General features: G+C 42.0%; 1 protein-coding gene across 2 annotated transcripts in view; it reads right to left on the bottom strand.

Annotated features, from left to right (window-relative positions):
* The window catches only part of LOC129703188 (endothelin-converting enzyme 2-like), a 311,584-nt gene that overhangs the window by 54,193 nt on the left and 229,841 nt on the right, over positions 1–27,550 (bottom strand). For both annotated transcript variants that reach the window (XM_055645376.1, XM_055645375.1), the window contains exons 6-9: positions 12,211–12,357; positions 11,816–11,881; positions 7,286–7,474; positions 1,036–1,178 (exon numbers count right to left, since the gene is read on the bottom strand). In XM_055645376.1, coding sequence (XP_055501351.1) covers positions 1,036–1,178; positions 7,286–7,474; positions 11,816–11,881; positions 12,211–12,357 — 545 coding nt within the window. The remainder of the gene's footprint in view (positions 1–1,035; positions 1,179–7,285; positions 7,475–11,815; positions 11,882–12,210; positions 12,358–27,550) is intronic.

The following is a 27,550-nucleotide window of genomic DNA, read 5'->3' as shown; positions in this document are numbered from 1 at the left end:
TTTAAGAGGGAGTTAGATGTGGCCCTTGTGGCTAACGGGATCAGGGGGTATGGAGAGAAGGCAGGTACAGGATACTGAGTTGGGTGATCAGCCATGATCATATTGAATGGCGGTACAGGCTCGAAGGGCCGAATGGCCTACTCCTGCACCTAATTTCTATGTTTCTATGTGTGCTTTATCATCATTCCTTACAAGGCTTAATGCAACACCACTTAAATTCTATGCCATTTTACTGTTTCAGAGGATTTCTGAAAATCCAGGTACATCGCACTTACTGGTGCTCTCTTAACTATTTAATCAGTTATGTCCTCAAACTCCAGTGAATTTGTCAAACACAATTTTGGCTTTTGAATCAACTGACTTTGTCTAATCCTATAATTGTCTTTAAAAGATCGATTCTACCATACCTTTGCCTGTGTGTGAATGTAATGTAATTATGTGAAGCACTTTGGGGTCAATGCAAGTTGACTAAAAATGTGCTTTATAAATAAGATTATTTATTTATTTATTTTATTTATATTGATCGATCGATCTTTAAATTCCTGTTTTTTTTTTAAATCGCCGCTTTTTTAAATAATGGGGTTACGTCTGCCACTTGGCTATCTGCAGGAACTATTTCATAATCTGAAATTCTGGACAATTATAACCACACATCTGCTATTTTCTCCCAGCCACCTTCTTCGTTGCACTGCGCTGCAAATTCTCAGGTTCTGCGAATTTGTTGACTTCCAATGCCCTCTAGTTTTACTGTTTTTGCAAGTAAAAGAATCCATAAAATTGTGTCTATAACCTTAAAGACCCCATTTAACTCATCTTGTATTTTTTTGTTTTGTTTTCAGCATAGGCTGTTTATCCTTTCCTACTTGGTTTATGTTTAATTCTGGTCTTGGGAAATTATTTTTTCCCACCAGTCCAATAACTCAATACATTTTCTTTAAGTGGCAATTAAGTGTATCAAGTCATTCACACAAGTGATCAAAACTATCATTATCAAACAAAGCCCGATGCACCATCACGTGGGTTTTTCTGCTTTACCTCTTGTCGGTATTATTAATAAGGTCAGACATCAGCTGCAGATAATTTTTGGCATAGACAACCACAGGTTCCGTGTCATTGAGCTCCAGAGGTGCCAGTGCAAATGATAAATAATCCAACCAGTCAATGAAAGGTGATAGATTCTGAGAACAAAACACAAACAAGCCGATATTTGAAGAGTTGTACATATTTAAACATGTTGTGTTTCTTTTAACAAAACTGTCAAATTGATATCAAGAAATGATAACTGAGTATTTAGAAAGCTTTATTTATAATTTTAATATTTTTAAATTCTTTCAATGTTCATAAGTACATAGGTTCATATGTGAGAGGAGCAGAATTAAGCCATGCGGCCCGTCAAATCTACTCTGCCATTCAATCATGGCTGATCTATCTTTCTCTCTCAACCCCATTCTCCTGCTTTCTCCCCATAACCCCTGACAACATTACCAATCAAGAATATATCTATCTCTGCCTTAAAAATATCCACTGACTTGGCCTCTTCTGTGGCAATGAATTCCACAGATTCACCACCCTGTAATATAAGTACGAATAAATGTTGAATTATGTAAAATTCATGTTATCAACTTCCATCTTATCTAACTTTGCTTTGCTGTCTCTAGACAACAGTGATACCAATGGAGCCATCAGGTTTCCCGATGTAGTCAGTGAGCAGACTTTTGTCAGCCACTCAACATCTTCAGAAATACCACTGTGCATAACAGCCTGATGCTGATTTGCTACTGTTATTCTATGCTTCATCCACACAACCACATGCTAATCTGCTTTTTCGAGAATTAATCATGCTTTTTCTAGATTTGTAAGACACTTTCTCAGACAGGCAGAGGAAGATAATCGTGAAGATAATGCATCATCACTTTGTTATACTCTTTCATGCACTAGCATTTGACAATGAGAGATCTGCACCAGGGATTCAAGAAAAATGGGTGGAGGTAGCAAAGTTTCAGGAATAAATTAATTGGAAGCCCAGCTCACAGCATGCTGAATGTGGTGAAGATAAATAATGTGGTGAACCAATCTATTACATCAATGCACCAGCCAATGCTGAATTCATTCTTTAACTATGAGCTTTCAGAAGCATTACTGAGTCCATTGTTAACTCCTGCGTAATCAACAAATAAGTACTATCAAGACCCCATAGTTAACCCTTGATCAAATGATCATATCATCTTATCTTACTAAAAGTCTGATCTTGACCGCTTTTGACCACCGTGCTGCGATTTCCGAGAAAAAGCCGCCACCTACTGCCGTCATTTTTGCCCACCTCGCTCAGAGCCCCCCTCCGCCTTCCGGGACCAGAGGATATTTCCCATTGATGAAAAATCAGAGAGATATTAATGGTTTTTTTTAAAGTGCCATTCTCTTTGCTGCCCCTGCTGGTGGGAGGGGGGAGGGACTATAAAACCAGGAAGTGGTGTGCCTCACTCAGACTCTGCAACATGGAGGAACCAAGATGGTCACTTCTCTCTGAATAACACTGAACACATGTATACTCAATTGTGAGTGCCCTTAATGTGGTTTGAAAATGAAATTATGGTTGGTTTGAAGTATAAATGCACTGCTAATGAAGAAAATATGCACTGCTAATGAAGTAAAAATGCACTGCTAATGAAGTAAAAATGCACTGCTAATGGTTGTTTGGGTTGAAGTAAAAATGCACTGCAAATGGTTGTTTGGGTTGAAGTAAAAATGCACTGCAAATGGTTGTTTGGGTTGAAGTAAAAATGCACTGCAAATGGTTGTTTGGGTTGAAGTAAAAATGCACTGCAAATGGTTGTTTGGGTTGAAGTAAAAATGCACTGCTAATGGTTGTTTGGGTTGAAGTAAAAGTGCACTGCAAATGGTTGTTTGGGTTGAAGTAAAAATGCACTGCAAATGGTTGTTTGGATTGAAGTAAAAATACACTGCAAATGGTTGTTTGGGTTGAAGTAAAAATGCACTGCAAATGGTTGTTTGGGTTGAAGTAAAAATGCACTGCTAATGGTTGTTTGGGTTGAAGTAAAAATGCACTGCTAATGGTTGTTTGGGTTGAAGTAAAATGCACTGTTATTGGTTGTTAGTGTTTAAAAAATGTTGAGATTCTCTCTGTCAATCACACCATGGAGGCCACACCTTTTCCGGTGGAAGGGGGAGGGTTTGTAAAACCCGGAAACGTGGGTGTGGCAGTCTCTGTATGATGGGGGAGGGAGAGGTCACGACTCTGTCTGAGCTGTGAATCAACTGAACACACTGAATGTCTTGAACTGTATGTGGGGTTTTGTGTGGTTTTATACTGGTTTATGGTGGTTTTATGGTGGTTTCACTTGCTTGAAATGGTATGAAACTGCATTTGAATATGGTGGCCTTGCACCCTGCATGAAATGGTATGAAACTGCATTTGAATGTGGTGTTGTTGCACCCCGCATGAAATGGTATGAAACTGCATATGAATTTGGTGGCCTTGCACCCTGCTTGAAAGGTAGGAAAATGGATTTGAATTTGGTGGCCTTGTACTCTGCTTGAAATGGAATTTCAAGGAAGAGCCGTGAATCAACTGCCAGCCCGCCAGTCATGAGTGAGCTGCCAGCACATCAGGCTTGAGGGACTGAGCTGCCATCCCAAGAATCCATTTGGCCCACAATGTCCATACTAGCCCTCTGGAGACCAGTAGTCCCTGCAACCAACAACAGCCACACCAGCTCCCCAGAAAGCCCCCCACCCCCCATCCCCCCCACTGGCCACCAATATTGGAGTTGTGGAGAGGTGGAATATTGCGTTGGGGGACCAGCCCTCCCGTGTGAACATGGGACCCAATGGGTCCCACTTAGTCTAGTTCATCATATTACTCTAGGGCAGCGTTTCTCAACCGGGGTTCCCTGGAATGCTAGTGTTCCGCGAGAGATCGCTAAGGGTTCTGAGAGAAATTGTGATAAATAGGCTAACCATATGTAAATGCATTTTTGTGTTTAATTTCATATTCGTAATTTTGTTATACACGTACGGCATATTTAGCAACGTATATTTAACATATTTAGCGATGTCTATTTAGCAACGTCTCTGCGACACCAGTGTGAAACGGCCTTTAGTAGTCAGTGGACAGGAGCTGTACGTGATGAATTTGTGTATCAAGTGACTCACTCGAATACAGACGCATGCACGGTCTCCATCCGTCCTGTCTGTGCTTCCTGGCGTGCAGGTACAGTCCCTCATTCACCCACGTTTTTGAGTAATTTTTACCCATCATTTAGGGATGTATTTTAAATTTTTTTAATTTAAGTTTGTTTATGTTTATTTTTTGTTAGTTTATCAAAAGTTTATTTATGTATGTTTTTGTTAGTTTATGAAAATTTTATGTGTGTTGTTCTCTCTCTCTCTCTCTCTCTCTCTCTCTCTCTCTCTCTCTCTCTCTCTCTCTCTCTCTCTCTCTCTCTCTCTCTCTCTCTCTCTCTCTCTCTCTCTCTCTCTCTCTCTCTTCCATGGTTAGTTCAGTTTGCCTTTATTTGTTTCAGTTTTGAACAAGCAGTTTGATTTCAGTTTTTTTTTTGCATTGTCAATAAACTTGAGAGAAACGTAATTTTTTTTTGTTTAAACCAGTTATCAGAAAAATATATTATTTTTGCCTTATGAACTTTAAATTTATGAAAGAGAAAGAAAGAGAATAGTAAAGATATATAATTATTTTTATGTAGGGGTTCCCTGAGACATGAAAATTATTTCAAGGGTTTAGAAACGCTGTTCTAGAGTTAACACGGATTTCATACCAAGGGAGTGGATTTAGAGCATTTCTGCAGAATATCCTACATAAATCTACATATATGTTTAGTTTTAGTTTAGAGATACAGCGTGAAAATAGGCCCACTGAGTGCACGCCGACAATCACATGTACACTAGATCTATGTTAATCCACTTTTCCATCCTACACACATGGGACAATTTTAGAAGCCAATGGACCTACAAACCTGCATGTCTTTGGAATATGGAAGGGAACTAGATCACAGTAGTGCAGTGGTAGAGCTGCTGCCTCACACTGCCAGAGACCCAGGTTCAATCTTGACCTCAGGTGCTGTCTGTATGGAGTTTGCACGTTCTCCCTGTGACCATGTGTGCTTCCTCCCATATCTCAAAGACGTGCAAGTTCGTAGGTTAATTGGTCACTGTATATCACCCCTAGTGAATGGATGCTAGTGTATATGATAATACTAGTGTGATGGGCAGTGTGGACTTGGTGGGCTGAAAGGCCTGTTTCCCTGCTGTACTTCTAAATTAAATTAAACACCCAGAGAAAACACACACAGTCACAGACGTACACACTCTGCACAGACAGCATCCAGGGTCAGGATCAAAACCCGGGTCTCTGGTGCTGTGAGGTACCTGTTCATGTGCTAGAGAGGGAAGGAACAAGAAGATAGGACAAATGAATGCAAGGCTGTAGAGTTGCTGCAGGGGGCAGGGATTCAGATCTTTGGAGCATTGGAATTTCTTCTAGAGCAGAGGTGACCTGTGTAAGTAGGGTGGAAGGTGAGTGTATGGAGGCAGGTACTATAGCAACTTTTATAAGGTATTTAGTCAGGAAATGGTTAAAGGGATACGAGTCAAACACAGGAGGTGGGACTAGTATAGATGGGGCATCTTGGTCAGCGTGGGCAAGTTGGGTCAAGGGGCTTATTTCTGTGCTGTATGACTGTACCACATGAGTGGCACAGTGTTCACCTGCTGTATTACTATGAATCACAGACCTCCTCTATGAATCTCAAGAACCAGGGGACATAAGTTTAAAGTGAGAGAGGAAAGATTTAATAGGGGCAACATTTTCACACGGAGGGTGATAGGTATATGGAACGAACTGCCAGAGGAGGTAGTTGAGGCAGGTAGTATAACAACATTTAAAAGGTATTTGGTCAGGTACATGGATCGGAAAGAATTAGTGGGATATGTGCCAAACACGGACAGGTGGAACTAGTTAGATGGATATCTTATCAGCAAGGCAATTTGGGCCAAAGGGCCTGTTTCCATGCGGGATGACTATATGTTTAGAACAATTCCAGATCAGGGGAGATCTTCCAATTAAACACCTTCAGAAAGACAATTCGTTTGAAAAAATCATCCAACTCAGTATACTGTACCTGCCTTCTCTCCATACCCCCTGATTCCTTTAGCCACAAGGGCTACATCTAACTCCCTCTTAAATATAGCCAATGAACTGGCCTCAACTACCATCTGTGGCAGAGAATACCAGAGATCACCACTCTTTGTGTGCAAAAAATTTTGCTCATCTCAGTCCTAAAAGATTTCCCCCTTATCCTTAAACTGTGACCCCTTGTTCTGGACTTCCCCAACATCGGGAACAATCTTCCTGCATCTAGCCTGTCCAACCCCTTAAGAATGTTGTAATTTTCTATAAGACCCCCCCTCAACCTTCTAAATTCTAGCGAGTACAAGCCGAGTCTATCCAGTCTTTCTTCATATGATAGTCCTGACATCCCAGGAATCAGTCTGGTGAACCTTCTCTGTACTCCCTCTATGGCAAGAATGTCCTTCCTCAGATTAGGAGACCAAAACTGTACGCAATACTCCAGGTGTGGTCGCACCCAAGACCCTGTACAACTGCAGTAGAACCTCCCTGCTCCTATATTCAAATCCTTTTGCGATGAATGCTAACATACCATTCGAATACAACGAGTTGAAAATGAAGTAGCACTTGACTAATAAAACATCATCTGCTGCCATTGTCCAAGAATAGCCACAATGTTGCTACTTTCCAGAGGCTGAAAAAACATTTAAAAGTAAAGCAACGCCTCAATTGGACGCATTACTTTATGCTTTAATATAGGCATAATTAAAGATCATGTCCATAAGCAGTGGCAGTGTGTATACAGTTCATGGCATACAGTCATACAGTGTGGAAACAGGCCCTTTGACCCAACTTGCCCACACCGGCCAACTACACACAATCCCAGCTACACTAGTCCCACCTGTCTGTGCTTGGCCCAAATCCCTCCAAACCATAGTATTAATTTAATAATAAACTAGTTCAACTAGATAATAAAACCTAGTTCATTACAATTAAAATAATAGCTTCACAAAGCAAAAGTAGAATGATAATTTAATTTTATTCTGCAGCGGTTTAGGAAGATTTTTGAACTACTTTTAAAATATAAGATATTGTAATTTCAATTTGAAGTAGTTCTCCCTTAGATATCTATCTTATTAATAGTAGTAAGGTAACATAAACGTTCTGCCTTCAGTGCACCTGTAAATCTGCAATGGTCATCCTGTGATATATTTTCTCTTCGTCTCTTCGTTCATCCTGGGGTCCTGTGATATTTGCAATAATTGTTTCAAATTCCAATAATTGCTGTATCTGAGTGTATGTTGAATTGTACTCCCCTCCGAGAAGCATACTTAGTTCAATCATATAGTCCAGATACGCAGTTAAAACCTGCAAAATGAAGAGAAGTGACACATTAGAAGATAAAGCACAATAAGAACAAACTGACGTAAAATCACAATCTAGATGTCAATATCAGTTCAGTTTAGTGTCATGCGTACCAAGATACAGGGTAAAGCTTTTGTTGCATGCTAACCAGTCAACGGAAAGACAATACATGATTACAATCAAGCCAGTGTATATCTAGATACACGATAAGGGAATAACATCATAAGATTATTAAGGGCTTGGACATGCTAGAGGAAATATGTTCCCAATGTTGGGGGAGTCCAGAACCAGGGGCCACAGTTTAAGAATAAGGAGTAAGCCATTTAGAACGGAGACGAGGAAACACTTTTTCTCACAGACAGTGGTGAGTCTGTGGAATTCTCTGCCTCAGAGGGCGGTGGACGCTTTCAAGAGAGAGCTAGATAGGGCTCTTAAAAATAGCAGAGTCAGGGGATATGGTGAAAAGGCAAGAACGGGGTACTGATTGGGGATGATCAGCCATGATCACATTGAATGGCGGTGCTGGCTTGAAGGGCCGAATGGCCTACTCCTGCACCTATTGTCTATTGTCTATTTAGTGTTATTTTGATATATTATTTAGATAACAATGTGGTGTGGAGACATATAGGCTGGTTATTCCCTCGGTGTTGTACACTCAATTACCATAACTTTATTGCAACTGCAGTGAAAACCCTCTTAACATGTGTAGATTTGTTGTAGATGTAGTAGCAATGAGGGACCTGTGATATGAAAATATTGCTTTCATTGTTATAATCATTAAGAATTAGGTCCATGTTTTTTTAACAGGATAAGCTATCAAGATAGAGGCCTACATGTGGACCCTATGCTGTCATCTGATCTAGTCAATAGACAAGAGACAAAATGAACGCCCAAATGAGATACAATTGAATTTAGTTTTGTTAGAACCTCCCATAATATCATTGAGCACTGTAGCACCAGCACCCACAGAGTAGCAGGTACAATTACAGCAGAATCGAGGCAGAACATCTCGTAACTGCTATTTGTGTCTTCATTCTGCTCTTAATGACCCAAATGTCTGACAAGGAACCTGAAAGCAGGCAATTTACGATTGCCTCAACATTAGCAATAAGATTACCTCCTATCTGACGGAGATATGCAATTTCTCCTAATATCTACTTCAGACTCCACTAGCTGCAAATGTGCAATCCAAATGGGGGCAATTCTGTAGAACTAATTTCCATTGAATTCCAGTTTCCAGTGCATTGACTGCGAGGATTCAGTATCACCAACAATTTTTCCTGGACCACCCATATTGAAGCAATGACCAAGAAAGTGCACCAATGCCTATATTTCCTAATGGGCCTGTCCCACTTCGGAGATTTTTCAGGCGACTACCGGCGACTGTCAAGTTGCCAGCAGTCGCCTGAAAAACCGGCAACTGGAACGGCGACTGTCAAAGTGGAACACACACACACACACGCACACACATCGCTTCCTTCACCAGCCCGTTATGCAGGCGGGAGACAGGGCAAGCGGGGGGAGCGCTGTCTGAGTGAAATTCACACGGTGCAAAGCCAAGGTGAAACAGACACACACTGCAATGAACAGGAAGGTTGGCGCTGTTAATAAGATGGCTAGTGTACGGTAAGTCCTTTAAAGGAGAGGGGGGTGAAGGAGGGAGAGGGGGGAGAAGGGGGAGAAGGAGGGAGATGGTGGGAGAAGGAGGGAGAAGGAGGGAGATGGTGGGAGAAGGAGTGCAGATAACTTTTAAGAAAGCCAGACAACTTTTAAAAAGACAGAGATACACAGCTGTGATTACCGGTCGGTTATCCTTGGTTCTGAAAACTACTGCTTATGTTTTTTGTCCCAATGAGCCAACACCGGCTACAACCTACGAGAACCTTAGACCTCCTGGCAACCTACTAGGACCTCGCGGTGACCATAATGAGGCCGCAACTAGTTCCATAAATGCGGGAACTGCTCACGACCATGAAGGCGACTCCCCGGCAACCACCCACGAACATGTGGTGACCATATGGCGACAACATAGTCTCCTGCAGTTGCCTAAAAAGTCGCCTAAGTGGGACAGGCCCATTAGATTGTTTAGGAAGTTCGGCATGTCCCCAATAATTTGCACCAGCTTCTACAGATGCGCCAGAGAAAGCATTTTATCAGGATGCATCACATCTTGGTTTGGAAACAGTTCCATCCAAGACAGCACAAAATAGCAGCAAATTGTGGACGCAGCCCAGACCATCACACAAACCACCTCCCTTCCATTAACTCCATTTATATCTCATGCTGCCTCAGCAAGGCCAGCAGCATAATCAAGGATGAGTCACACCCTGGCCACTCCATCTCCCCTCTCCCATCGGGCTAAAGGTATAGAAGTGTGAAAACGCACACCTCCAGATTCAGGGACAGTTTCTTCCCAGCTCTTATCAGGCAACTGAATGATCCTAGCACTACTAGAGAGCAGTCCTGAACTACTATCTACCTCATTGGTGACCCTCAGACTATCTTTGATTGGACATTACTGGCTTTACCTTGCATTAAACGTTATTCCTTTATCATGTATTTATAAACTGTAAATGGTTCGATAGTAATCACATAGCCTCTTTCCGCTGACGGGTTAGCATGCAACAAAATCTTTTCATTGTATCTCGGTACACGTTGCAATAAACTAAACTACATTACTATCACCTTGGTGTCCTTTCATGATATTCCACTTACTGAAAGCTGAAAATGGTTTGTTATTCGTAAATTAAGTAACTCGTCTTTATTCTTCGATTAAAATGCATTTACAAATGAGATCTAAAACCAAGGACTTATCAGATAGTATTAAATATAACTGAATTTTCCAAGATCAATGTTACATAACACAGGTACGGTGAATCTAATACATTTGTGAATACAATTTTGACAATGAGACAGTCTTGTTAATAGACATAAACTTCAATAACATTTCCCAAAACCGGTACACACATTAAAATACTGTATATCATAAAATAAAGTTATCAATGTAATCAGAAACACATACAGAAAATAGACAATAGACAATAGGTGGAGGAGTAGGCCATTCGGCCCTTCGACCCATTCAATGTGATCATGGCTGATCATCCCCAATCAGTACCCCTTTCCTGCTTTCCTTCTCTTGAGAGAGAGCTAGATTATGTCGTACGTTGATCGAACATTTATGCACCTGTAGTAAATGATTATCCCAGGTCTCTTTTGATATTTTTATAGCTAATTCTTGTTCCCAATCTTTTCTAATTCCATCTGTTGTGGGTATTTCTATGTTTAAAATGATATTATATAGGTACGATATTAAATTAGCTGATTCCGCCTTGGTCTTCATTGCTTCATCCAATAAGTCGGAAGGCATATTATGATAGTCTTTTGTGTGTTTTTTCAGATAATCACAAATTTGAAGATATTTAAAATATTGGTTATTTTTCAAATTATATTTCAGTTGTAGTTGTTGAAATGATAGTAAATTCCCCAATTCATACAGATCTTCGAGCGTTTTAATTCCCATTCTTTCCCATTGTATAAATGATTTGTCTATGATTGATGGTTTAAACGATGGATTATTGACTATTGGTATTAAAAGAGATAGGTTTCTTAATTTTAAATTCTGTTTTATTTGTTTCCATGTTCTTATTGTGTTATGTATAATTGGATTTTTATTATAATTTTTATTATTCAAATTTATTGGTGAGAGGATGGTCGCTCCTATATTACTCGGGGAGCAGTCCCCTTTTTCCATTACCATCCAGTCCGCCTGCTGTGCAGAATTGTCCAGCAGGTGAATCATATTTTTAATGTTTACTGCCCAATTATAATACATAAAATTAGGGAGCGCTAGACCCCCCAGCTCTTTTCGTTTATTAAGGTGTGCTATTTGTATTCTATGGGATTTATAATCCCATATAAAATTTGTAATGTCTGAGTCCAATTTTTTGAATAACTTTTTTGGGAGATATATAGGTATTGATTGAAATAGGTATAGAATTTGTGGTAAGAAAACCATTTTAATAGCATTTATTCTGCCTATTAAGGACATCGGAAGTGTTTTCCAGAATTTAATCAGATTATTCAATTTCTTGAGTAAGGGATTATAATTGGCTTTAAACATATCCTGGTAATTTCTAGTAATTTCAATTCCCAAATATTTGAATTTTTCTGTAGCTATTTTAAAGGGAAATTTCCGATTATAAATGAGGTCTACCTAATTTACAAACCAACGTGAATTTAAATAGCTGCAGGCATTTTCTTCCTTGATACCTACACTTAAAGCACTCTTATGGAAGGAAGAAAATAAAAATAATTTCCTGCATTAAATTTACTATGAAGCATCACCTTTTCATTTGCTGTTTTATTTAGATAATAATCACGAGATGGTAATAGTAAGCTTGGCTGATCGATCTGAAAGACAAAATAAAAAAGACAATAAGTATTAACTTCAATAGTAAAAAAAATATTTTGATGGAGCTCTAATATGTCTAAGAAATATTAACTAAATTTAGAGAAAACTTACTTTTTTACCAACTCAATGTTATTGTTTTCACTTTATAACCCAGTGCATTTAATAACATCTCCATTACCTGAAACATGTCATTTATTCCAAGAAGGTGTTTTTCCCAGTTTAGTTGGTGACAAACTGCACAATACACATTTATAAATAAATGTAAATATTCACAATTGTTTAATGCATTAGAGTTTTGAATAGCTTAAAACACAAAAAACCTAGATACCTCGATGACATTGCTATTCGAACTTTTGGAGTCTGTACCAATGTCGATTGTGAAAAAAGGACTTGTCCTGTATGTTCCCGAAACTGTTTTCAGTACTTCAATGAAGTTGTCTTTATCCCAAGGACCTGTGATATTCCAGCCTCCTGTCTGCATTAGAGATAATAGAATAAAATTGATTAGCAATATTGGCTTCCAGAATATAGGGAATATATTGTTTTTCCGCAACAATTGAACACATAGAATTAAATTTAGTAGAATCCAAGAATTTGAATCCAGCTGAATCCAAGAATTTTTTACATTTTCTGCTGAGAAAGTCGGAGTAACATTTTTTTTCCAAATATATTTTTGGATTATGATCTTTTTTTCCGAGAATAATGGGCAGCACGGTGACAGAGTTGCTGCCTTACAGCACCAGTGGTTCAATCCTGATTACACATGCTGTCTGTATGGAGTTTGTACGTTCTCTCTGTGACTGCGTGGGTTTTCTCATCATGCTCCAGTTTCTGCTCACACCGACCGCTGACATGCAGGCTGGTAGGTTAATTGGCTTCCGTAAATTATCCCTACTGTGTAAGATAGAACTAGTTGATCCTTGATCATTGTCATTGATCGACACGGACGCACTGGGCTGAAGAGCCTGGTTCCACACTGTATCTCTAAAAACAACTAAATGGATCAATATACCACTGGAAGAAGAGCTTACAGGAGGAATGTGCATACACACTAAACTGAAGTGTATTCAACAGCACAGTCACTAACCACTTCCATGGACTTTTATGCAATTAATTTTTCTTCAGAAATATACTTTATTTATGAAAGTTAAAATTTTACAATATAGAACAATAGTCTTTAATTCTTTCTCTGTACTTAGCATGTCACTTTGTTCAATTAATGTATTTACATGCATTATTTTTCAGACCCAAACATTTCATCAGCAATAATGTCTAATGGTGGAAGGACCCTAAACATGTTTTTCCTTTATAGAGTCTCTGCGTTTGAAGTTTCAATGCAACTGAGCAGATGGTTGGAATGTGGTAGTCAGAAACATTTTGTTGTGGCATCTCCTTACTTGGAGGACCTTAGTGCTTATCAACTGAGGTAACAATCATCTTGCAGCAGTTGATGGTCTGCCTTAATACAGAAGGTAACTAAAAAGGCAATACGGGGAGAAAAGATGACGTACAAAGGTAAACTAGCCAAGAATATAAAGGAGGATAGTAAAAGCTTCTTTAGGTATGTGAAGAGGAAAAAAATAGTTAAGACAAATGTGGGTCGCTTGATGCCAGAAACATGTGAATTTATTATGGGGAACAAGGAAATGGCTGACGGGTTGAACAGGTACTTTGGTGCTGTCTTCACTAAGGAAGACACAAACAATCTCACAGATGTACTAGGGGACAGAGATGGGGGAACTGAAGGAAATTCACGTTATTCAGGAAATGGTGTTGGGTAGACTGATGGGACTGAAGGCCGATATATCCCCAGGGCCTGATGGCCTGCATCCCAGGGTACTTAAGGAAGTCGCTCTAGAAATCGTGGACGCATTGGTGATCCTTTTCCAATGTTATATAGATTCTGGTTTAGTTCGTGTGGGTTGGAAGATAGCTAATGTTATCTCACTTTTCAAGAAAGGAGGGAGAGAGAGAGCAGGGAATTATAGACCAGTTAGCCTGACACAGGGCTGCCAACATTGGGTGAGAGTTAAGAGTGAGAAATTGCGAGGGAGGGTGTGTTCCCCCTCCCATAGTAGGCTCCGGAGGCGGCACTCACCCGGTCCACTCCTGGCTCCGGGCCGGGGTTAAAACTCCATGGGGTGTGGACAGAGCGGTCGACGGACATAGAGCCACCGGAGGTGAGGGTGGGAAGTGTGTGCCGTGCCTCAGGGAGGAAAGGGGAGGGGGGGTTGGTGCTGGTAGTTTGATAGCCCTGCTTTAAACCAATCCCCTCTAGTGCTTGAATCACATATCCTGGGAAAAAGACTATGCATTCACCTGATATTCCACTCATGGTTTTTACTCACCTCTAAAACAATTTTTGCTTTATTTTGAACTTTCAGCACCCGCAGATATTTGAGCGTGAGAAATTTTGTGATCAGCGTGAGAGCGTGAGAATTTTGTGAAATGCGTGACTCACACTCAATGGGTGAAAGTTGGCAGTCCTGCTAATAATGCAAACATTTTATGCAAGTTCCAATTGTTTGGACAAAAATATCTTATTACTGTTTTATAACAGTTAAGTTACTTTAAGACCATTTCAGAAATGATGGCACTCAACAACCAATCAACTAACAAATTAAAGCAAACTAAAAAGAAATAACATGTTCCCTTTCCTGACTCGACCTCATAAGTACTTTAACGCTGTTAACAGAGCAAAGGGATATTAATATCAAGAATCAAAATGGGGAAAGTGGGGGCAATTTTGCTTAAATGGTCATTCTAAGCACATTCAGATCTTCATAGAGTCAGAGTTATACAACATGTACGTGGCTGGCCCAATTTGTCCATAATGATCAAGTTGGCATTCTGCGTGACCAGGGACTGGCTGCCGTTCCCAGATCAGCTCACGTCCCAGGGACTGGCTGCAGTTCTCAGGTCGGCTCGCCTGCCCTGACCCTGCGAAAACTAATTGAAAAAAACGTGTTTTTTTCAGTTAGGGGCCGGATTCAGCCCGTGTGCCGTAGGTTGCCGAACCCTGTCCTAGATGTTTGGCCTCATTGTGGTCCTCCCTATGTTTTACAACCAATTCACCTGGTTAGTTTTATCTCCGGCTGCTTCATGTTGTCGGCAGCTGCACATCCAACCAAGAAAGAAGAGAAGAGAAGAGATGCGACGTCACTAACAGCCACCAACTGACGCGCTTCCCCAGACTGCACAGATCGTTGTGATATGGTGCAAAGAGACAAACTGTGCAGGGACTGAAGACAGCGTGAGAATTCTGTCATCAGTGTGAGAATTGGCTGAAATGCGTGACTCACGCTCAAAGCGTGAGAGTTGGCAGCCCTATCTAAGGCCAGGATGTGACAACAGACACACAGGGAGACACACACACGAAGGGAGACACATACACGAAGGAAGACACGCACACACACACACACACACACAGGGAGACAGACACACACACACACACACACACACAGGGAGACAGACACACACACACACACAGGGAGACAGACACACACACACACACAGGGAGACAGACACACACACAGGGAGACAGACACACACACACAGGGAGACAACCACACACACACAGGGAGACAGACACACACACACACAGTGAGACAGACACACACACACAGAGAGAGACACCACACACACACACACAGGGAGACAGACACACACACACACAGGGAGACAGACACACACACACAGGGAGACAGCCACACACACACACACAGGGAGACAGACACACACACACACAGGGAGACAGACACACACACAGGGACACAGCCACACACACACACAGGGACACAGACACACACACACACACACAGGGAGACAGACACACACACAGGGAGACAGACACACACACACACAGGGAGACAGACACACACACACACACAGGGAGACACACACACACACACACACACAGGGACACACACACACACACAGGGATACACACACACACACACAGGGAAACACACACACACACACAGGGAAACACACACACACACGGGGAGACACACACAGGGAGACACACACAGGGAGACACGTACACACACACAGGGAGACAAACACAAGGAGGCACACACACACACACACACACAGGGAGACACACACAGGAAACAGACACACACACACACCTTGTGTTAAAGAAGGAACTGCAGATGCTGGAAGATTGAAGGTACACAAAAATGCTGGAGAAACTCAGCGGGTGCAGCAGCATCTATGGAGCGAAAGAAATAGGTGACGTTTCGGGCCGAAACCCTTCTTCAGTCTGAAGAAGGGTTTCGGCCCGAAACGTCACCTATTTCTTTCACTCCATAGATACTGCTGCACCCGCTGAGTTTCTCCAGCATTTTTGTGTACCCACACACACACCTTTCCTTCTCCCCCTCCATCCTCCCCCTCCCTCCCTCTTTCCACCCCTTCCTCCCTCCTCCCTCTTTCCTCCCCCCCCCATACCTCACCCTCCCTCTTTTTCCTCACGCTTCCTCTTTCTCCCCTTTCTCCTTCCCTTCCTTCAATCCCTTACTACATTACCTCCCCCTGTCTCTCTTTGCCTCCATCCCTCCCTTTTTTTCTTTCTCGCTCTCTCTTTCTCCCCTCCCTCTCTTTCCCCGACCGTCTGGCGGGCACGGTGTAGCGTGGATTGGCGGCGTTGGCGCTGCCGTGTCAGTTGAAGGGCAGGAGGGAGGGAGGGAGGGAGCGAGGGAGGAAGGGAGCGAGGTTACCGCGGCAGCCAGAAGCGCAGCGCTCACAGACTGAACACAAAAGTGCTGACACGCGCCGCCCGGGACCGACGCGCTTCCCCAATCCGTACAGATCGCTGTCATGTGGCGCAAAGAGACAAACTGCAGCAAAGATCCTATAGCTCCGCTACAGCTCCGCTATACAGCTCCGCTATACAGCTCCGCTATACAGCTCCGCTATACAGCTCCGCTATACAGCTCCGCTATACAGCTCCGCTATACAGCTCCGCTATACAGCTCCGCTATACAGCTCCGCTATACAGCTCCGCTATACAGCTCCGCTATAGGATCTTTGCTGTGCAGGGACTGAAGACAGCCTGTCAGCGTGAGAATTCTGTCTTCAGCGTGAGGGCGTGAGAATTGCTGACATCAGTGGTGGGGAAGATGCTGGAGTCGATTATTAAAGGTATAATAGCGACGCATTTGGATAGCAGTAACAGGATTTGTCCGAGTCAGCATGGATTTACGAAGGGGAAATCATGCTTGACTAATCTTCTGGAATTTTTGAGGATGTAACAAGTAAAGTGGACAGGGGAGAGCCAGTGGATGTAGTGTACCTGGATTTTCAGTAAGCCTTTGATAAGGTCCTACGCAGATTAGTGGGAAAAATTTGAGCACATGGTATTGGGGGTATGGTATTAACATAATGGAAAATTGGTTGGCAGACAGGAAACAAAGAGTAGGGATTAACGGGCCCCTTTCAGAATGGAAGGCAGTGACTAGTGGGGTACCGCAAGGCTCGGTGCTGGGACCGCAGCTATTTACAATATACATTAATGATTTAGATGAAGGAATTAAAAGTAACATTAGCAAATTTGCAGATGACACAAAGCTGGGTGCAGTATGAACTGTGAAGAAGATGCTATGAGGATGCAGGGTGACTTGGACAGGTTGGGTGAGTGGGCAGATGCATGGCAGATGTAGTATAATGTGGCTAAATGTGAGGTTATCCACTTTGGTGGCAAGAATAGGAAGGCAGATTATTATCTGAATAGGGGTAAAGGGGAAGTACAACAAGACCTGGGTGTCCTTGTTCATCAGTCACTGAAAGTAAGCATGCATGTACAGCTGGCAGTGAAGAAAGCTAATGGCATGTTGGCCTTCATAATGAGTTTAGTATAGGAACAAAGAGGTCCTTCTGCAGTTGTACAGGGTCCTGGTGAGACCACACCTGCAGTATTGTGTGCAGTTTTGGTCTCCTAATTTAAGGATGGACATTCTTGCTATTGAGGGAGTGCAGTGTGGGTTCACGAGGTTAATTCCCAGGATGGCAGGACTGTCATATGATGAAAGAATGGAGCGACTGGCCTTGTATTCACTGGAATTTAGAAGCATGAAAGGGGATCTTATAGAAACATATATAATTATTAAGGGATTGGACACACTAGATGCAGGAAACATGTTCGCAATGTTTGGGGTCCAGGACCATGGGCCACATTTTAAGGTCATTTGGAACTGAGATGAGGAAAAACATTTTCACCTAGAAAGTTGTGAATCAGTGGAATGCTCTGCCACAGAAGGCAGTGGAGGCCGATTCACTGGATGCATTCAAAAGATAGTTAGTTAGAGCTCCTAGGGCTGGCGGAGTCAAGGGATATAGGGAGAAGGCAAGAACGGGATACTGATTGTGGATGATTAGCCATGATCACATTGAATGGCGTTGCTGGATCAAGGGGCAGAATGGCCTACTCCTGCACCTATTGTTTTTTTTTAATTTTTTATTTGTTTTATTTTATTAGAAGCAATTGTACAATGATAAAACATTCGGCATCTAGAATTATACAATTATTGTACAGCATTTTTAACCTCATAACCTAAATTATAAAAAGGAAAAAAAAGGAAAGAAAGAAAAAGCAAGAAAGGAGAGAAGTAAAAAGTGAAAAGATAAAGGAGAACAAGAAAAGTCCCCTAAACTACCAAAGCAGTGTAGCAGAAAGATAGAGGGATTAAAAAAAAGAAAAGTGGAGATATACCTTGCCCCCCCCCCCCTTCACCCAACCTAGCATTGGATTTAAATTTAAATTTGTGTTGCACCATACTGTTGTAAGAATTCAGTAAATGGTGTCCATGTCTTAAGAAATTGATCTGGTTTTTCCGCCAAGACAAGCCTAATGTTTTCCAAATGTAGTGTCTCGGACATATCTGTGATCCACATCTTCACTGTAGGAACTGTTGTCTGTTTCCAAAGCTTAAGTATTAATTTTTTCGCTGTTATTAGGCCATAGTTAAGGAAACGTCTTTGAAATATCGTTAGCTTAGAACAGGCCTCTGACATACTTAATGTGATCAGTTTTATATCGGGGTCCAATTTAGTTTTAAGTATTTTGGAAAAGATATCAAAAATTCCCCTCCAGAAGTTTTGTAACTTTGTGCAGGAAGCAAAATAATGGATTATAGTCGCTTCTTGGAGGAGACATTTATCACAAATAGGAGAGACATTTGGGAAGATCTTGTTCAATTTATACTTTGAGTAATAGAGTCTGTGCAGTATTTTAAATTGTATCAGGAGTGCCTAACATTAAGAGCACAGTAATGTATATATAAAAGGCTTTCCTCCCAACTATCCTTTGAAATTGTTAAACCCAATTCCTTCCCATGCTCGCCTAATTATTTCTGAAGATGGAATATGTGCAGTTAAGAGGGTATCGTAAAAATAGGATATTAACTTACTTGTATCCGTCTTCCTATTCATGCATTCGTCTAATATATCTGGGTCCATAGAACGACAGTCTTGCATGTGTGTTTTCACATCGTCTCGGATTTGAAGATATCCAAAAAAATTACTAACTTTCAAATGATATTTCACCTGTAATTCTTGAAACTCCTGCACCTATTGTAATATATTTTTTTTATATATTTAAAAAATATGTACTGCTGGGAAAAGCCCATAGAACAAGGAGCCCTGTGTTATAAATCTCAAGGGATAAATCTCACCAAGGACTATAGCACCTCTTTCCAGACATACTTGGTTAATAGTTCAATGGGTAATGGGTGACATTTTCACCGTGGCCACAGCCTTCTCAAAGACAGTGTGTGGAGAGATTAACTATGGCTGTATTTTGACAATCTAAAGGACAGATCCATTCTCACAATCAGAAACAAACAAGGTCCTGGAACTTGGTTGAAAGTTTCGAATATACAACATTCTATCAAATGCCTTTGACAGTCCGCTTTTGGAAACGTCTGACATGAACCAGTGTTCCCTTTTTTTTTTTTTTAATTTTTAAATTTTATTTTTATTAGCAGTACAGTAAATCACATTAATACATCGCATATATCTTATTACATTATGCTGTACCACTTCATTTTTTGAGCTTTAAAAAAGGTAGAAATAAAAGAAAGGAAAGTAAGGAAAGTAAGCAAGAATCGTGAAGGTGCAGGAAAGTGTTGGGAGAAGAGAACCCCTTAGGGAAGGAATTAGAGAAGGAAGTAAAGAAAAAAAATAAGACCCTAGAAAGAAAAGAAAAAAAAAAAGAAAGGAAAATCAATCGCTCTATTGTAACACAAAATTCCGCAAAAAAGGATATACCAACCGTGTTTTTATTAAAAATTTATTTTATACCCCCCGTTTCCAGGTCCTGGTAGCCTTTATGTTTTAACTTATTATTGCACCTTATGCTTGTAATAGTTCCATAAATGCAGACCACGTCTTTTGGAAGTGATCTGCTTTGCCTGCTAGGAGGAGTCTCATCTCTTCCAAGTGTAGTATTTCGAACATGTTTGAAATCCACATTTTTGTTGTTGGTATTGGAGCATATTTCCAAAATTTAAGTATAAGCATTTTTCCCATTATTAGCCCATAATTAAGTAAGTTCTTTTGAAACATATTTAATTCTGGGTTACCTTCCGATATTCCAAAAATGATCCATTCTACTTTGGGTAGTAGTTTTGTTTTAAATAATTTTGTAAAGATTTCAAATATTTCATTCCAGAATTTTTTGATTTTTATACAGAAAACAAAAGAGTGCGCTATGTTAGCTTCTTGTGACTGACATTTATCACAAATGGGTGAGACATTGGGGAAAAGTTTATTAATTTTAGTTTTTGAATAATATAGTCTATGTAATGTTTTATATTGTATTAGAGTATGTCGTACGTTGATCGAGCATTTATGTACATATAATAAGTGTTTATCCCAGTTCTTTTTTGAAATTTTTATAGCTAGTTCTTGTTCCCAGTCTCTTCTAATATTATCTGTTGTAGGTATTTCTATATTCAATATAATATTATATAAGTATGATATTAGATTTGCTGATTCAGCCTTTATCTTCATGGCTTCATCTAATAAGTCTGGGGGCATATTATAATAGTCTTTTGTATATTTTTTCAGATAATCACGGATTTGAAGATATTTAAAATATTGATTATTTTTCAAGTTATATTTCAGTTGTAATTGTTGAAATGGTAATAATTTCCCTAATTCATACAAGTCTCCGAGCGTTTTGATTCCCGTTCTTTCCCATTGTGTAAATGATTTATCTATAATTGAGGGTTTAAACGAAGGGTTATTGGCTATTGGCATTAGCAGAGTTAGATTTCGTAATTTTAAGTTCTGTTTTATTTGTTTCCAAGTTCTAATTGTACTATGTATCATTGGATTTTTATTATAATTTTTGTTATTTAAATTCGTTGGTGGGAGGAGAGTCGCTCCTGTATTACCAGGAGCGCAGTCTTCTCTCTCCATTATAATCCAATCCACCTGCTGGGCAGGGTTGTCCAGCAGGTGAATCATATTTTTAATATTTACCGCCCAATTATAGTACATAAAGTTAGGGAGCGCTAGACCACCCATCTCTTTTGGTTTACTGAGGTGTGCTCTTTGTATTCTGTGGGATTTATAATCCCATATAAAGTTTGTGATGTCTGAGTCTAATTTTTTGAAAAAAATTGTTGGAAGATATATTGGAATTGATTGAAATAAATATAGGATTTGTGGTAAAAAGATCATTTTTGTAGCATTTCTTCGACCTATTAAAGGCAGCGTTTTCCAGAATTTAATTAGATTGTTTAATTTCTTAAGTAAGGGGCTATAATTAGCATTAAACATACCGTGATAATTTCTAGTGATTTAAATTCCTAAGTATTTAAATTTTTCTGTAGCTATTTTAAAGGAGAATTTCAAAAGATGCATTGAGTCTTTTGGTTTTATCGACATAATTTCACTTTTGTTCCAGTTTATTCTGTATCCTGAGAAAGATCCGAAATCCTCGATTAGGTTTAATATGTTTGGTATACTGATTTGGGGTTTTGTGATATACAGTAGTACATCGTCTGCATATAAGGATATTTTGTTATTTGAATGTTTTGTATTATAACCATAGATGTCAGGATGTGTTCTAATTTTTTCAGCTAAGGGTTCAATTACCAAAGCAAATAATAGTGGTGATAATGAACACCCTTGTCTATTGCCCCTTGTTAATTGGAATTTCGTAGATAGTATATTATTAGTTAATATTCTAGCTGTGGGTTTGTTATATAATAATTTTATCCATGCGATGAAGCTCTCTCCCATTTGAAATTTTTGCAATACTTTAAACATATAATCCCATTCTACTTGATCAAACGCTTTTTCTGCGTCCAATGAAATGATAGATAACTCTTGTTCTTGAGATTTGTGAGAGTGCATTATGTTAAGCAGACGTCTCAGGTTATTAAATGAGTGTCTCTTAGGTATAAATCCCGTCTGATCCTTATTTATTAATTTACTGACATATTGACAGTCTTCTAGCTAGTATTTTCACTAATATTTTTTGATCCGTATTTAACAATGCTATAGCTCTGTGTTCCCTTTTTCAACAGAGATTCAGAATATTCTGTGCAGACCACTGCCTAGTTAACTTATGGTCAAAGGCATTTTTCTGCATTAAATTTTCTCTAAGACTTTAGTTATCGACAAGAATGGGACATTCTGCGGCAATATTGCCCGACTCATTCTTCACAACACTGGGGAAAGGTAGAAAGGTACAAGTGTGAAACTTTGGGAGACAAATCTGTCTTTGGAGGAAAATCTGTGGAATGTTTGGTCTCCTAATCTGAGGAAGTACAGTTTTGGTCTCCTAACCTGAAGAAAGGCATTCGTGCCATAGAGGGAGCACAAAGAAGGTTCACCAGACTGATTCCTGGGATGGCAGGACTTTCATATGAAGAAAGACTGGATAGACTCGGCTTGTACTCGCTAGAATTGAGAAGATAGAGGGGGATCTTATAGAAACTAACAACATTCTTAAGGGGTTGGACAGGCTAGATGCAGGAAGATTGTTCCCGATGTTGGGGAAGTCCAGAACAAGGGGTCACAGTTTAAGGATAAGGGGGAAGTCTTTTAGGACCGAGATGAGAAAAACATTTTTTACACAGAGAGTGGTGAATCTGTGGAATTCTCTGCCACAGAAGGTAGTTGAGGCCAGTTCATTGGCTATATTTAAGAGGGAGTTAGATGTGGCCCTTGTGGCTAAGGGGATCAGGGGGTATGGAGAGAAGGCAGGTACGGGATACTGAGTTGGATGATCAGCCATGATCATATTGAATGGTGGTGCTGGCTCGAAGGGCTGAATGGCCTACTCCTACACCTATTTTCTATGTTTCTATGTTTCTATGAATTGCATGACTGGTTATGGAGCACCTTTTGTATGACCACACTTTAGACCTTGACGATTTAGCGTGGAAACCAATGTCTTAGAGAAAAGCGTGGAAACAGGTGCTTTGGCTGACCGAGTCTGAGCCAACCAGCGATCTGCCCAGTTTCCAGAGAACCCAAATTAAAACAATAAAGAAACAACAAAGCATAAATCAGAGACTTCCAAGCTCATTAACATTTAACATGCCATACTGCCTCCCCTCATAGGTAGGCTGCTTGTCCTTTGTTCTGATTCAATCTCAGAAAATGCTGGGTTATAGGCAGCTCCTAAATCTTTCTTTAGATTTCAACTCTCAACTCATTCTCAAATCCACGCATTCTGCACGAAAACTTCCCCACTACCCGTTTATTTAAGAAATAACTATTGTGCAGTGAAGCTAGTCAAATTGCACGGGCTACAGACAGTAGACAGATTCACTGGACTCGGGCAATTTCAGATAGATCAACAACCAGAGACCATGTCCAAAATGACGACAGTCTTTGTTCAGATCTCAACCACAGCTATTAATGAACACCGCCACTCGAGGCTATCTTAAGTGCTTGTCCCACTTACGTGATTTTTTCGGCGACTGCCAGCAGCAGTTATAGTTGCAGCAGGTGGCCAAAAACTTTCAATATATTTTCCAGCAACGACCAGAAAAAGGTACGACTATTTGGGCGACTACTCGCGTCCAAACAGGCGTCACCACGCCGTTACAGGCGACATGTCGCGGGATGACGACTGTGTGGTCGTGATTAGTTGCCCAAAGAGTCGTACCATTTTCTGTGAAGCATGTTGAAAATATTCGGCCACCTGCTGCGATTATGACGGGTGCCGGCAAGTCACCGAAAAAATCGTGTAAGTGGGACAGGCCCTTTAGATCGTTTGTTTGCCTCAGAGAACTAGAACTAAATGTTCAAGAACATGTGGAGAAACATACATCAATAGGTGACATTTCAGCTCAAGACCCTTCTTCAGGCACGAAGCAGTCTCGACCTGAAACGTCACCCATTCCATCTCTCCAGAGATGCTGTTTGACCCGCTGAGTTAATCCAACTTGTTGTGTCTGTCTTCAGTTTCAACCAGCATCTGCAGTTTGGTTTAGTTTAGTTTAGAGATACAGTTCCAAGCTCATTCTAAACACCAAGCTATTACCACATTATACTCCATCTGCCATGTTTACACACAGTCAATTCATAAAATTATTTTTGAATGGAAAATGCAGGTCTAATAATTCCCTAGTAAATAAAAAAGTTTAAATTATCTTGTTTCTAAGTTTGACAAGGGAGTTCTGACTTTGCAAAAGATGAGTTTGTTTTTACTTTAACAATTTAGACCAATTTAAATATGGCATTTAAATTGTAATTACAGTCTAAAAATATTTCTCTGTGCTAGTGAATGTCTTGAGGCACAATCCTTGATCTCACAGCATGCGTTACTCTATAAATAGGACCACTGCTGCATACATAGAACATGGAACACAGGACAGTATAGCACAGGAATGGGCCCTTCGGCCCACAATTATATGCTGAACATGATGAGCTGATCTCATCTATCTGCACATGATCCATATCCCTGGCCTTCCATGGGCCTATCTAAAACCCTCTTCAATGCCACTATTGTATCTTCCTCCACCACCACCCTCTAGTATTTGATTTTTTCATCCTGGGAAATAGATTCTGACTGTCCATCCTATCTATGCCTTTCTTAATGTTATATATTTCTATCAGGTCTCCCTGCAACCTCCAGCATTCGAAAGAAAATAATCAAAGTCTGTATATATTCTCACAGTAGCTAAAATTCCCTAATCCAAATATAATTCTGGTAAACCTCTGCTGCACCCTTTCCAAAGCCTCCACATCATTCTTTAATGGGGCGACCAAATACAGCATAACCCGAGTCCTATAGAGCAGCACCATGATGTCCTGACTTATATTCAATGTGCCCCTAGCAATGACGGCAAGCCTACTATATGCCTTCTTTACCATCGCATCTACTTGGATTGCCACCTTTAATGTGCTTCGTATAAACCTGGACTCTAAGATCCCTCTGCACATCAATGACGTTGAGGGCCTTGCCATTAACCATATAACCAGATAACAATTACAGCACGGAAACAGGCCATCTCGGCCCTACAAGTCCGTGCCGAACAACTTTTTATACTCTCTCGGTAACTCTACGAATGACTTTTATACTCTCTCCTTATATTCAACCTCCTAAAGTGCAGCACCTCACACTTGCTCATATTAAACACCATCTGCCGTTTCTCCGTCCATTTCAGCTGCTGGTCTATATTCCGCTGTATCTTCTGACAGCCTTCCTCGGTGTCTGCAACCCCTTCAAATTTCCTGTTGTCAGAGGGGGGGAGGAGGGTGAGAGGGGGGGGTGGGGCGGGGTGGTGAGGAGGGGAGGGGGGGAGAGTGGGAAGGGAAGAGGGGGTAGTGGGGGGGGGGGGATGCGGGAGGGAGCAGGAGGGAGAGCGGGGGAGGGGGAGCAGGAGCAGGTAGCAGTGGGGGAGGAGCAGGATAGGAGCGGTTAGCAGCGGGAGGGGAAGTGAGTAGAGGCAGCACCTACCCAAGTCGTAGAGCACAAACCTCCCCACCAGGCGCCGGGCCCAAGTTAGGCTGCAGCCATCGTGGACCGGAGCGATGCCCGTAGCGATTTGAGGACTGTGAAAAACAGCGGAGGGCCGGCAGCGCTCTCGCCAGCATGACAGATGATCGGGCGAGGAAGACAGAGAGGACGTCGTCCCCTGTGACAGGCGCAATGGCGACTTTTCGACTGTGCTTGTCCGTGGCCGCGCTGCAATAACGAACGCCGCCACCATGTTGTTGAACTTCACTAAGTTCCTCGAAGACCCCCCGGCTGCCGAGAAATACCTCGGCCTTAAGGAGCTCCTGCTCCAGGTTTACGGGCTCAGCCGGATAGAACGGGCTGCCAGGCTATTTCATATGGAGGGCCTAGGCGACTGGCGGCCATCAAGCCTCCTCAACAAGATGGTCGTGTTCCTGGGTGGGCACACGCCATGCCTCATGTTTGAGTATATTTACGTGCATCTGCTGCCGCCTGCAACTCACCGACGCCTCGTTCGCCGACACCCGGGCCTTCGGCAAGCACCGGGATGAGATCAGCGCGCTGGCTGTCACTCCAGCAGCACCTGATTTCCTCCGGTTTAGCGGGGCAGCTGTGGAGGGAGTGACAACTGCGCCCCGGAGGCCTGTGCGATCGCCCCCCACAGCCGTGGCGGGTACCGCACCTGCAGCCCCGCATCCACAGGCTCCAAGCGCCACCAGCAGGAGGCGCTGGGGCTATTACCACCAGCGCTGGGGTGCTGCACCACGACAATCATGGGGCCGGCTGCCAATAGTCCCCGTGGCGGACGGCCAGATTCACCGGTCGCCACGGGAGTCGCTTCCTCGTGGATACGGGGCAGAGCTGAGCATCCTGCCCCCTTTGCTGGTGGACATTCGTTCCGGTAAGCGGGGGCCCCATCCTCACCGCAGCGAATGGCAGCCCCATCTGTAAGTATGGGGTTCGCACAGTCCAGATCATTTTTGGCTCCTGTCATTTCTTGTGGCAGTTTACTATCGCCGATGTCTCCCAGCCGTTGCTCCCAGCCGTTGCCGACTTCCTCCAGGCTCACTCCCTCCTGGTGGACGTCAGGCGGCAGCGCTTGGTCCGCTCCGCAAAGATGGAGCCAATCGCGCTGCGTCTGGATGAGCCGATTGCACGTCCCCCTGTCGTCCGTGGCATCCTGTTTTGTTTGGGTCTTGGCCGCGTGCCTGGACATCCCGACCCCTCAGTTCCGGTCGTCGACCCCCAAGCACGGGGTGGTGCATTTCATATCAACTACCGGCCTACCCCTCCACGCAAGAGCACGGCGACTGCCGCCTGATAAGCTACGTCTGGCACGGCAGTAGTTCCACACGATGGAATCCTTGGGGATCGTCCGCCCTTCGAACAGCCCATGGGCATCCCCACTCCACATAGTCCCCACGACAAGCGGGGGCTGGCGACCTTGCGGGGATTCTTGACAGCTGAATGCCGCTATCACCGCAGACCGATACCCCGTGCCCTACATCCAGGACTTCAACGCCCATTTGGCCGGGGCTACTATCACCAAAAGTAGAGTTGGTGCGGGGCTGTAACCAGATCCCGGTCCACCCGGAGGATGTGCTCAAGATGGCAATCATTACACCGCTTGTTACGAGTTCTTGCAGATGCCGTTTGACCTTAAGAACGCTGCAAGGGTTTTCAACAGTTAATGGACGGTGTGTGTCGCGGTCTCGAGTTTTTGTCCTTGATGACATTTTGG

The sequence above is a fragment of the Leucoraja erinacea genome, chromosome 14 (genome assembly GCF_028641065.1).
Source record: "Leucoraja erinacea ecotype New England chromosome 14, Leri_hhj_1, whole genome shotgun sequence".
Classification (NCBI taxonomy): domain Eukaryota; kingdom Metazoa; phylum Chordata; class Chondrichthyes; order Rajiformes; family Rajidae; genus Leucoraja; species Leucoraja erinaceus.
The sequence above is the reverse complement of the archived record's forward strand: the minus strand, read 5'-3'. Positions and strand labels throughout refer to the sequence as shown.